Source organism: Barbus barbus, assembly GCF_936440315.1.
Source record: "Barbus barbus genome assembly, chromosome: 36".
Taxonomy (NCBI): Eukaryota; Metazoa; Chordata; class Actinopteri; order Cypriniformes; family Cyprinidae; genus Barbus; species Barbus barbus.
In genome coordinates, this window is record NC_136714.1 from 24,324,597 (window position 1) to 24,337,712 (window position 13,116).

Here is a 13,116-nt window from a genome sequence, read left to right on the forward strand (position 1 = left end):
AGGCTTCTAGTTGCTCAACTGTCTTAGGTCTTCTTTGTCGCATCTTCCTCTTTATGATGCGCCAAATGTTTTCTATGGGTGAAAGATCTGGACTGCAGGCTGGCCATTTCAGTACCCGGATCCTCCTTCTACGCAGCCATGATGATGTAATTGATGCAGTATGTGGTCTGGCATTGTCATGTTGGAAAATGCAAGGTCTTCCCTGAAAGAGATAACGTCTGGATGGGAGCATATGTTGTTCTAGAACTTGGATATACCTTTCAGCATTGATGGTGCCTTTCCAGATGTGTAAGCTGCCCATGCCACGCACTCATGCAACCCCATACCATCAGAGATGCAGGCTTCTGAACTGAGCGCTGATAACAACTTGGGTTGTCCTTGTCCTCTTTAGTCCGGATGACATGGCGTCCCAATTTTCCAAAAAGAACTTCAAATTTTGATTCGTCTGACCACAGAACAGTTTTCCACTTTGCCAGTGTCCATTTTAAATAAGCCTTGGCCCAGAGAAAACGCCTGCGCTTCTGGATCATGTTTAGATATAGCTTCTTTTTTGACCTATAGAGTTTTAGCCGGCAGCGGTGAATGGCATGGTGGATTGTGTTCACCGACAATGTTTTCTGGAAGTATTCCTGAGCCCATGTTGTGATTTCCATTATAGTAGCATTCCTGTATGTGATACAGTGCCGTCTAAGGGCCCGAAGATCACGGACATCCAGTATGGTTTTCCGGCCTTGACCCTTACGCACAGAGATTGTTCCATATTCTCTGAATCTTTGGATGATATTATGCACTGTAGATGATGATAACTTCAAACTCTTTGCAATTTTTCTCTGAGAAAGTCCTTTCTGATATTGCTCCACTATTTTTCGCCGCAGCATTGGGTGAATTGGTGATCCTCTTGCCATCTTGACTTCTGAGAGACACTGCCACTCTGAGAGGCTCTTTTTATACCCAATCATGTTGCCAATTGACCTAATAAGTTGCAAATTGGTCCTCCAGCTGTTCCTTATATGTACATTTAACTTTTCCGGCCTCTTATTGCTACCTGTCCCAACTTTTTTGGAATGTGTAGCTCTCTTGAAATCCAAAATGAGCCAATATTTGGCATGACATTTCTAAATGTCTCACTTTCAACATTTGAGATGTTATCTATATTCTATTGTGAATAAAATATAAGTTTATGAGATTTGTAAATTATTGCATTCCTTTTTTATTCGTAATTTGTACAGTGTCCCAACTTTTTTGGAATCGGGTTTGTATTATCAATGTGCTACGGACGTCTGTCATGTTTCTCCTACTGATCTTTCTCTCTCGCAGTCCCTCAGATCAGGAGGAACCATCTGTCCTTCCTCTTCTCTCTGCTGGCTTCTCCAGAGTGAGTATTTTACAATAAAACAGCAATATTTGCTCCACTACATGGTTGCACTGATCATGAGTGTGGGGGCATGTCCAATTCAGATTTAGATTTAACAAACAATTCTTAACATTTTTATTACATTTTTATTTTGATTACCATAGAAAATCATTTCGAAAACCAAAACTTAAAAGTAATTCACACACACACACTGTCAGCTTTAATAGTCATGATGGGAGATATTGGATATTATTTTGCTCAGGCAAGTTTTCTATTAATTCATGGTAGTCCAACAAGTAACGTTTTATATTTTAATATTTATCCCAGTGCAATGCTGTCTCCCATAGACCTCCCAAATTAGTTTTAATATAAATATCGTTTTGTTCACTGATCCCTCCAGAAAAATCTGGACTGAACTTCAGCTTGCAATACAAACCAGGACAAAATTTGTACTGTGTGATTAATGCAGTGCTGTATTATATGTGTGTGTCTCTTTCAGAGGTACCTGGAGAACAGCAGTGTGTCAGCCTGCTATAATGAGTTAATCCAGTTAGAATACGGAGAGGTTCGAGCTCAGTTCAAACTGAGGTAAGTCTAAAGCCTAAGATAGCAGGAAGTTCAACGAAGACGCTGCTGTGAGACAGTCACTGAAGGCTTCAGTATTTGTTTGTTTCTGTTGTTGCAGGGCTTGTAACTCTGTGTTTACTGCATTAGAACAGTGTCAGGAAGCCGTGGAGATCAGCAGTGAAGATCATGTCATACAAGTGAGTTTTGGGATCCACATGCATCATCCCACTGGGATTTGGTTACATTTAGGAAGGCCATTTTTATTCAAAACAACATCCTTACAAGGACTACTTCCTGGATATAATGCAGTAAAGTTAAGGTGGTCGCACCAGACACTTTGCATTCAGTTCAAGATGGCAGTCCAAAACAGTTAATCTAATCACCAAACTGGCAAAATGTCACTTTAAAATGTAACAAATACATTGGGAGCCACAGACAAATGCAGAGTGGCGCCACCATTGTGCATTAGGGTACATCAAAAAACACAATTCTTGAATTTTGATATGGCTGGGTGCTAAAAGTTTTCCAATATATGTAGAAATAACACATGCAAAATATTTTTTTGTGAGTGAGTGAGTGAAGTGACATTCAGCCAAGTATGGTGACCCATACTCGGAATTCGTGCTCTGCATTTAACCCATCCAACGTGCACACACACAGCAGTGAACACACACACACCGTGAACACACACCCGGAGCAGTGGGCAGCCATTTTATGCTGCGGCGCCCGGGGAGCAGTTGGGGGTTCGGTGCCTTGCTCAAGGGCACTTCAGTCGTGGTATTGAGGGTGGAGAGAGCGCTGGACATTCACTCCCCCCACCTACAATTCCTGCCGGCCGGAGCCTCGAACCCGCAACCTTTGGATCACGAGTCCAACTCTCTAACCATTAGGCCACGACTTCCCAGTACATGATGATTTAGGGGTGCCACCGCACATCTGTTTTTGTTGGATAAAGTAGTTAACAGTGCTCAATGGTCGCCATGGAGATCTGAGGTAAACAATACTACAGCTCAAGAAAACTGAGGTGATCTTTCTGTTTGAGGTGATCTTTCTGTATTGGTATGTATTATTACTATCATATCTGTAGTTGTGTCTTTGTATACTTATTTATCATAAGTCATTTAAGTCATAATTATAGGTAGTCGTCAGATCTTACACTGCATGCTTGCCAAGTGCTGGAGACAATCAGTGAGGAACAGCACAAGCAGTGGACACCACCTCCATTGTGCACCCTACACTGGGACAGCAAGTTAACACCGATGCTCAGCAATGTGCGCCAGTTGGAGGAGCGTCTTACAGTGGTGGTTGGAGATGCAGAGCGGCTGAAACTGCTTGGTGTCCCGGCGTATAAGAAGCAGACCAATGAGGCATGTGGAGTGATCATTGCCCGGTTGACATGCAAGTTGCTGCAGGACTGGTGCTGCGCTGACCAGGTTGTCAACATGGCATTTGACACCACTGCGTCAAACACCGGCCATCTCACAGCAGCCTGCATTGCCATACAGCTCTCACTGGGCCGACCACTGCTTTGGTCTGGGTGCCGGCACCACATTGGTGAGGTCCCCCTGAACCAGGTTTTCACAGACCTGAAGGTGGAGTCATCAAGCTCGCCAAGGTTACCTTGTTCACACGTCTGAGAGAGAAATGGAACCTGTTACCACAAGAATCCAGCAGCCAATGGTCCCGCTACATTCCTGGCAACACCGAGCAACCACTTCTGGGCAATTTACGTGCTGAACTTGTCAGGTGCGCAAAAGAAGTCACTGACCACAAGCGAGGTGACTACCATGAGTTTGTGCAGCTGTGTCTTGTGTTTCTGGATGCAGATGGTGAAGAGCAGACTGCAGTGACCTTCCAACGACACAAGGCACAATGGATGGCCAAGCTGCTCTATACTCTCAAGCTGGCTTTGATGGACCAGCACATTGCGTTGCTTCCCCAGGGCACAATCACCACACGGCAGCAGGTGCCGAAGATTCGGGCATTTGCCATTTTCATTACACACATCTATGCAAAGTGGTGGTTGACCTGCGAGAAAGCTGTAGATGCTGCCTGGAATGACCTGACACTCTACCACCACCTGCAGGCATACAAGACTGTAGATGAGGGCATTGCAGCATCAGCGATCAAGGCGTTGGAGAGGCATCGCTGGTACCTGACAGGTGAGATGCTACCCCTGGCTCTCTTTAGCAGCAAGGTGCCCAATGATGACAAGCGTGCACTTGCCAGAGTGATCTTAGAGCACAATCTCCACATGCACATCCCTGAGCAGCGCTTTGGCATTGGCTTTGGCAAGCCAAAGTTCCCCACCCTCTTGCCAACCACCAGCTTGGCTGACCTCGCCAATAAGGATTGCTGGTTTGGGATGCACCAGCTGCACATTGATCCAGAATTTATGTCTCTCGATGTGAAGGAATGGGTGACCAATGCTGCGTTCAAAAAAAGTGAGGTCAATGTACGTGCAATGAATGTAGTCAATGACTGTGCCGAGCGTGGCGTCAAGCTCACATCCGACTTTGTCGCAGCGGCAAGGAAGGAGCAGCACCTGCAGAATGTGCTGCAGGCAGTTGAACATGACCGCAACCAACAGCCAAACCTTCACCGCTGCAAACGCAAGCTAATCCCTGAATAGGATGGTTACTCTTGGGTGGCGGGTGGGGAGACATATCTGGAGGGAGACGCACTGGCTAGGTTCAGAGTTCAGGTTCCATTTCCTCTCTCTTTCTCCCTGGTGATGTTGCTCAGTGGAGCAGACTCTGGCACAGACTGAGCAATTAAGTTTGAAGTTTAGTCAGTGTCAGCTCTTACCATTAGGCCCTGTTAGTTGCCAGTGAGTTAGCCACTAGAGAGGGTTTGTTCTTTTAAGTGTGTCAATATCGCCCCTTGTGTTTAACAATAAAGTCAATTAAACTTTATATGTGTGTCCGACATCCATCACTGCTGCACAAAATTCAGGGTAAGGCTACGTGAACATGTCCCATTGACCTCCATTCATTTTGTCTATAGGACAAATGAATGGAGAATCTTGAAAGTTGAATTCTGAGAAATGCCCAAGTTGCCCGAAGGACAAACAAACAACTTTTACTTTGATAACCCTATAGAACATGTTACTGTATAAAAGTTCACTGTACTCAACATTTCCAGGTCAACCTTCTGGCAATTAGACTAAAAATTGCACATTTTTTAAAATTTCGCCAAAGTTCATGTGTTAGGTGGCACCCCTAAATCTCAATGGAATTCCTCAAAACTTTGCAAAAGTCATTTTTATGTTAATTGGAACAAATTGCAATGCCAGCCAAATTGATATTTTGCAATTAAAATTTATCATTCAAATTTGATGCACCCTATTGTGCATACATGTTTGAATTTAAGACATGTTCGACGCAGCACTGTACTTCTCATCCAGTGTGCAACCTCCTTAAGTGTCTTAGATTAGAGAACAGCGAGACCCATTTCATAGACAGGGCTTAGCCTAAACCAGGATTAGGCCATAGTTCAATTAGGACATTTAAGTCATTTTTATAAACATGCCTTAGAGAAAAACATTACTGGTGTGCATCTTAAGACAAAAAAAAAGGCACTGATATGTTTTAAGGTCAGTCAGTGCAAGTTTCTTTCAGTTGAAACAGCTCAGATTTACATTTAAGTCTAGGACTAGGCTTAAGCCTTGTCTGTGAAACCGGGGGTGAATGTCCTAAAACTAAAGTACTTCTGATTAATTGTCATACAAATAATTGGGATTAAAAGGATTAATAATAGGCCTTTTTTATGGAAGATTAATACTCACTTAAGAAGGCTTAATCACATTAAATTTGTTAACATTATTAAATGTCATATGATGCAATTTCAAGTTTTCAAGTTTCCCTTAGTCTTTGGAGTGTTACAAAGTGTTCGTGTATATAAAAGATCCGTAAAGTTGCAAAGACTAAAGTCTCAAACCCAAAGAGATATTCTTTATAAAAGTTAAGACTCAAAGAAAGAAGGCGTAACTTTTATTCTTGCTGTAGTAAAGGGATAGTTCACCCCTAAATTTTAGGGTGAACTATCCCTTTAATGACAGTCGACAGCATGTTTATTGTCCTGTCCCTTTAAGACATGCACGCATCTAATATACAGGCTCGCATCCATTTCTCTCTTAACTATTTACTTTCATTTTAGAGATAACCAACTGAGTCTGTATGTAAACCTTGTGTGTTTTGACTGTAGTTACGCAAAAGATAACTTAGTTGAGTAATCAGGCGCTGTTAGACAGGCTTTTTAGTGTGCGTGCTTCAGGTGTATGCGCTCAGAAAAGGCGCACGTCAGACCAGCGTGCGAATTAAACATTTAACCATCAAGGCTTGTATGCAAATAATGCACTTTTACGATCGCGAATAAGTGCAGTGTCCTGTCAGAGTAACTCTACTGCTGTATGTCGTGTTGTACAGTATATAGAGACGGAGGCGCCAGAACTGTATTTGACATAATGTGCACGATACTACGATATTTCTTCAAAAGCAGATCGTGGAGACATTTTTATCGTCCACGATCAAAAATCGTCATATCGCACACCCATAGTTTGAATGTTTAGTGGTGTTGGAGTTCTTCAAGTTCTTCCGGGTTTGAAGGGTGATTAACTCCAAAAGATGTTATTCTGGCTCGGTGGTAATTGGGAGTTTCTTCCCAGGTAGAAAGAGAAAAAGAGCTAAGAGATCTGCTGAGGTCCGAGGATGCTTTGTTGAATGGAAAGTCAAGGCCGCAAGGCCTGGCACAAAAACTTAAGGGTCCAGAAGAGTTCTAGCTCACATCCTCCTCATCCTCTTAGGATCTAACAGGACTGCAGACTGCAGGGGCGTCACTGATGTGAGTGCTTTATCTGCTATAGAGGTCACACCTCTGGGGAGTCAAAGAGCCTATGGTGACTTGAACTTTTGGAGGGAAATTTTACGACTCTTTATCTCCATGCATGGTAATTTGCATATGAACTGGATTGGAAGTTGATATACAAACTATTAAAGATTCTTAGAACACTTATATGTTGCATAGGTATCGACATATAATATACACTCTCAATTAGATCATCCGAAGACGAATTGATAGAGACCAAACATGATATACATGAGGTAAAATGAACTAGTGTTCTATCATAAGCATGCATAAAACAGGATATGATACACAAAAACATATACAAGAACGGTAATAATACACACAATGACCTGAAGATATGTGTGTTCATTCAAAGAAAGGTTTTTCTATTAATTAATTAGAGAAGAGTCCATTTTAATGTCTCTGTCCTAAGGGGAAATGGAGTTGCTCTGCCCGCATTCCTTTGAGCAATAAAACAAGTGTTATCAGATGGGTTGCCATGGAACCAGAGGCCTGTTCTGTCTTTCTTAGGTGTTAGATGCATTTCGGGGGAAGGGTCCACAGACCCTCATAGTTGGCCTTTTGGGTTAGGTGAGGGGGCATAAGAGATTATTTGTTAAATATAACAAATAATTGTGTGTCTGATTGGTCCAAATGTTACAATATTAATATTCAAAATATTTAGTCTTTTTAAAATGTTTTTCTTTTTGGTAAATTTTTTTGTTATTATTAGTAGTAGTATATTCAAGAAAATAAAAATGCAATATTAATATATATTTCTACTCTAATTTCCTCACATTTATGCATTTTAAGGAGTCCATTTAAAATTTTATATGAAGGAAGATATTTGAGTTTCTCCAATATCTGTTATGGAGATTTATATTTTGAGAAATTTACTGTATATTTGAAGGTATTATTGAAATGGAAAATAATAAGGGTACTTGACGTGTTTACTGCAATAACATTGCGACAAGAAAATCATGACATAAGAATACAATATAGGAATATATGAAAAAATTGTGTAGAAATAATTTTCACTCAGAAATTGCTAGGAAATTTCACAATTAATTACAAAGATATGACAAGTAACACATTGAATTAAACTTTAAATTTTGAAGTAGAAAGATTGAGGTAGTATTTTCTTGTAAAACATACACCATTAATCTTTTTCTTTGTGTTTTTAGTATGTAAATCCAGCATTTGAAAAGATGATGGGCTACCATAGAGGCGAACTGATCGGTAAAGAGTTGACCGAACTGCCCAAGAGTGACAAGAACAGCGCCGACCTGCTGGACACCATCAACACCTGCACCAAGAAAGGAAAGGTTAGTCGGCCATAACACTACTAGGTCATAATATTAGATCATGTTTGACTTTACTTGTGCCACTTTTTACAAGCCTAACAATACTTATACTTGTCATTGATTTGATTATTAACAGATTTTTTTTTCGATATGTGTGTGCTTGTTTGCTTAGGAATGGCAGGGGATCTATTTCTCACGGAGGAAGTCAGGGGACAGTATTCAGCAATATGTCAGAATCACTCCTGTGATTGGCCAGGGAGGGTGAGTCACATGATTATAACAATTTAAATGAATTTTAATTTATAATTTGTAATTTCAGAATATCATATTTTATTATTTGATTTTAAATTAACATTGTCATAATTAAATTTTATAACTATTTTAATATTAAAAATATAATTAATATATTATCTGTAATATATAAATTATATAGTATTTATTAAATACTATAAATAATATATCATATTATTTTTATGTTCTAAATAAATTATGGGTGCCAGAAATAAAGGTAATTTCATTTATACTGATGCTGCCCCTTGCTGGTTTTATTATATGTACAAATCATCTAGAATAAAACAGTCAAATCAGACAATTGTTTCCTTACCTTTTAGAAAAATCCGGCATTTTGTGTCCATCAAGAGGCCTTACAGTGACAACCACAGACAGGTACATTTCTTTTTCTCTTTTTTTTTTTTTTTGCTTCTAAGCTTTATGTGAGACTTTACTTTTAATCAGTGAGTATCCAATGAATGTTATCCAAGTTTAATGTTCACCTATTAATAGAGCTCTCAAATTAGCACCAAAACTTAAAGTGTGCAAGGCTCATGGGGACAGCAGTGGGCAGAAATGTTAGCTACGCTAAAGCATCCATCCTGACAGGCCAGTGTCGGAGAGCCAGGCGGGCGTCAGGGTTATTAATAACCCTCCACAGGCTCAGGTCTAAACCCTGCTGTTAGTTCTAGCATTAGCTGGAGCTGCTGATCAGAAAGGCCTGTGAGAAACAGACACACTGACGCGTGTGTGAAATAGCTGTTGCTTTACTCACTGGTGTTAGTATTACCGTTCACACACTCACCGTCTGTTACAAGCCTTACCAAAATGAGTCATGCTAACTAACCATAGTTTCTGTCAGAAGGCAGTGGTTGCTACGATTAGTGATACTAGATTAAAATGAAATCTATATTGCTATCCAGCATCTTTACAGACATGCAACAGTCATATATGAGGTAGTGTGTGAATGCGCATATGTCTAAGTATTGAAAAACACTTGATCAGTGTTTTTGTCTGCTTATTTAATGAAAATGCAACATCCTTACTACAAGATGCATTATTTCAGAAGCAAAAATAATTTGTATTGTTTTCTGAGAATACAATTTGAATATTTTTTTTCTTACCTTTAATTTTTTTCTTCATTTATTAACAATTTTTTTTTTAAAGTATAAACACCCACAGAATTTTATTAAATTTATTTTAGTTTATTTAAATTTTACATTTATTCAAAACAAGGAAAACAGTATATACACCGGTTAAAAGTCTGGGGTCAGTAAGATTTTTTTTAAAGAAATTTAGAATAAGGAATATAAAATATAAAAATATTTTTTTAAATATAAAAAATGTTAAAAAAAATTATTTTGCAAAGGTGGTTTGTAATTTATAAACATTTAAAATGTTACAAAATATCTCTGTTGAGATCAATTGTTTTTTAAATTCTATTCATTAAAGACTTTTTAAAAAATAAGAATCAAAGTTTCCACAAAAATATTAATCAGCAACTGTTTTCAAAGTTGACAATGATAATAAATGTGTCAGCAAATCAGCATATTAGAATGATTTCTGAAGGATCATGTGACACTGAAGACTGGAGTAATGATGCTGGAAATTCAGTATTTCATCAGAAATAAATTACATTTTAAAATATATTCAGACAGAGAAGAGTTATTTTAAATTGTAATATTTCACAATATTACTGTTTTTACTGCCTTGGTGAATCAATTAATATCAATTGAAATCAATCTTTTCTGTTATGTTAAAAATACTGATTAAGAAATTAACAAACATTTAAATGCACTTTACAAATTCTGCTGGATTAAACAAGATAAAAATAAGACTTATTATCAGTGGGCTTGTAGTAAATCATGAAACGTGTCGTTTGTCGTGAAACGTGTCGTCTCGCTTAATCAGATTTGCTGACCTCATCCTACAGGACAGTGTAACAAGGCTCTTTTATACTTCTACTTACATGTCATCTATTTTTGAGTGTGTGCATATGTACAAGTGTGAAAATGTATACAAAATGACCATGTTCTCCTTTTCTGTTTGTACCATGTAAATTTTACTTTCTGCTAAAAAGCAAACTTCACACTGCGTAGATTCCTTTTTGGCAGCACTCTTTAATCTCTAACCTAAGACTGAAAATCCTATTTCATTCATTCAAAACTTGATCATGTTAAAAGGATTAAATGGATTGCTGCGAGCAGGATTTCCACCCAGGTGAATTCAGCAAATGTTTAAACCGTGTTCTGATCAGGAACAGAGCTGACAGAGCGAAAAGTGATAAATCCTGTCTACCCGATGTTAATCTAAGGCTCTATCCTAACCAGCCACAACAAACAACAAGCAACAATACATTTTGTAAGTTGCTTAGTTTTCAGTCATATTGTGTGATTACACAACAAAAATGTATTTGTTTGTTTCACCAAGGCTGCATTTATTTGATCAAAAATACAGTAAAAACAGTAATATTGTGAAATATTTTTGCAATTTAAAATAACTGATTTGTATTTGAAAAAACAACAACTTTAAAATGTAATTTATTCCTGTTGAATTTTCAGCTTCATTACTCCAGTCTTCGGTGTCACATGATCCTTCAAAAATCATTCTAATATGCTGATTTGCTAATTATTTTTGCTTAATATGTTTGTGGAAACCCTTTTTTCAGAATTCTTTGATGGATAGAAAGTTCCAAAGAACAGCATTTGAAATAAAAATCTTTTGTAATATTATAAATGTCTTGATTTCACTGTGTTGATATATTGAATGTGTCCTTGCTGAAAAGAAAAATTATTTAAAATAAAAAGCTAGCTGACTTTAAACTTTTAAATTGTATTGTGTATATATAATATAATATTTTAAATAAATATATTTATTTAAAGCTGCAGTCCGTAACTTTTTTTGGGCAACAATATTTATTTCCGTAACAATATTTGAGCAAATCCATAACCAGCCAGTGTTCAAAACTATTCGATTCACAACGGTTATAATAATGTTATAATATGCTTATAATAATGATTTCTAATTTGAGTGGTACGGGTAGGTTTTCGCTGGGAAATTCGAGCATGGCACTGCGTCATTGCGTCATTACGTCACGTCTGTAAACATAAAGAAGTTGTCCCGGCTACATATCTAGGCTATATCGGAAGTGAGGATCCTAGCATTTACTCACAGCAGCTAGAATAATTAAATGTATCATTTTGATGTTGGATTGTAATCCAGAAAAGATTATGTGTTTAGGAAACATATGTGAATGAAATTAAATTATATTCCAGTTTTAAATGTGCATATGATTACAGATAGCCTGGGATTACACAAGAATTGTATTTTAAAGAAAACCAGTTCGAAGGAAGAATAATTAGCTTTTTGGGTTAAAAGAATGTCTTAATATGAAATTCAAATGGTATGACAATTAGATATTAGACTGTACAGAAATTGAAATCTACACGCTAATACAAACTATACTCATAGTCACACAATGCTGATGTTGCTAGCATTGATAATTTGAGAATAAAGTATAACAATAATAATTATTTGCACAGTTTGTGATATGAGCTAACCAATCTTTAGATTAAATCACCATGTATCATGATTTATTGTAATGCTTTTTTCCTCAGTTGGTCAGAACAAACGTGGCAGACTTGTTACTTGTTCAGATGACAATAGATGGTAAAAATTCTTATTTGGGTTATATTTTTCAAGAAGTAGGCTAGAATCTGTGATTGCAAAGTACAGTAAACAGCCATACCTGTGCGGTAACCGACCGCAACACATTCACCTAAAACATTAGATTCATCCGCGCTGGAGCCGTTCCGTTGCACATCCCACGGAATGAAGATAATTCCGCAAGCAGCTGCAATTCCACTTTTTCAAACAGAGATGGAGACAAAGAGGCAAAACTTACGGACTGCAGCTTTAATTTAACTTAATGTAATTAATTACATTGTATATTTAATATTTATAATATTTAATGTAGTAGTATTTTTATTAATATTTAACTTTTTAAATAAAGGAATTTGGCCAGTAGCATTTTTTTGTATTGAAATTAGTGTTAAGTATCGACTTGCATTAGTATAAATAATATAATTTAATAATATATTTAGTATTTATAATATTTAATGTTTATTTAATTTATTTAACTTGTTAATGGAGTTTGTGCAATAGCATTTTTGCTTTTGCGAGGGTATTGGAATTAGTATCAAGGGTAAAACTTTATTTAAGGTGTCCTTGTTACACATTACATGTACTTACTATTATAATAACAACATAGTATGCATAATTACATGCAAGTAACCCTAAACTGAACTCTAGCTTACGTACATGCAGTTAATTAATATTACGCAGTACTTAAATGTATAATTACACTGTAACAAGAACACCTTAAAATAAAATATAACCGTATCAAGTATTGACTTTACTTAGTATGCATATTATATTAATTACATGAAAAATTACTGTATTTAATTGAATAATATATTTAATATTTATAATATTTTATGTATTGATATCAATATTTCGCATTTTTTTAATATTTAAAAATATTTTCACAAGGAATTTGTTCAATAGCATTTTTATTTTTGCAATGTATTGACATTAGGATCAAGTGTTGATGTTTCTTTAAAATTTTGGTATTGTGATAAATTCATGCCATATTGTATGTGTCCAAAAGCCACCCACTTAGATAAGAAAGGGACATCTAGCCGATATTTCAGCAACCGAGCATGTCGGGACCTGGGACTAGTTAACTCTGTAAACTTGCCCGCTGTATATCACACA

At 37.2% G+C, this 13,116-nt stretch overlaps 1 protein-coding gene across 1 annotated transcript in view; it reads left to right on the forward strand.

Moving 5' to 3' along the window:
* The window catches only part of LOC306855687 (high affinity cAMP-specific and IBMX-insensitive 3',5'-cyclic phosphodiesterase 8B-like), a 42,692-nt gene that overhangs the window by 5,278 nt on the left and 24,298 nt on the right, over positions 1-13,116 (forward strand). Inside the window, exons 5-10 of the mRNA XM_079394492.1 lie at positions 1,318-1,375; positions 1,854-1,942; positions 2,040-2,118; positions 7,951-8,091; positions 8,243-8,331; positions 8,682-8,736. Of these exons, the coding sequence (XP_079250618.1) occupies positions 1,318-1,375; positions 1,854-1,942; positions 2,040-2,118; positions 7,951-8,091; positions 8,243-8,331; positions 8,682-8,736 (511 nt within the window). The remainder of the gene's footprint in view (positions 1-1,317; positions 1,376-1,853; positions 1,943-2,039; positions 2,119-7,950; positions 8,092-8,242; positions 8,332-8,681; positions 8,737-13,116) is intronic.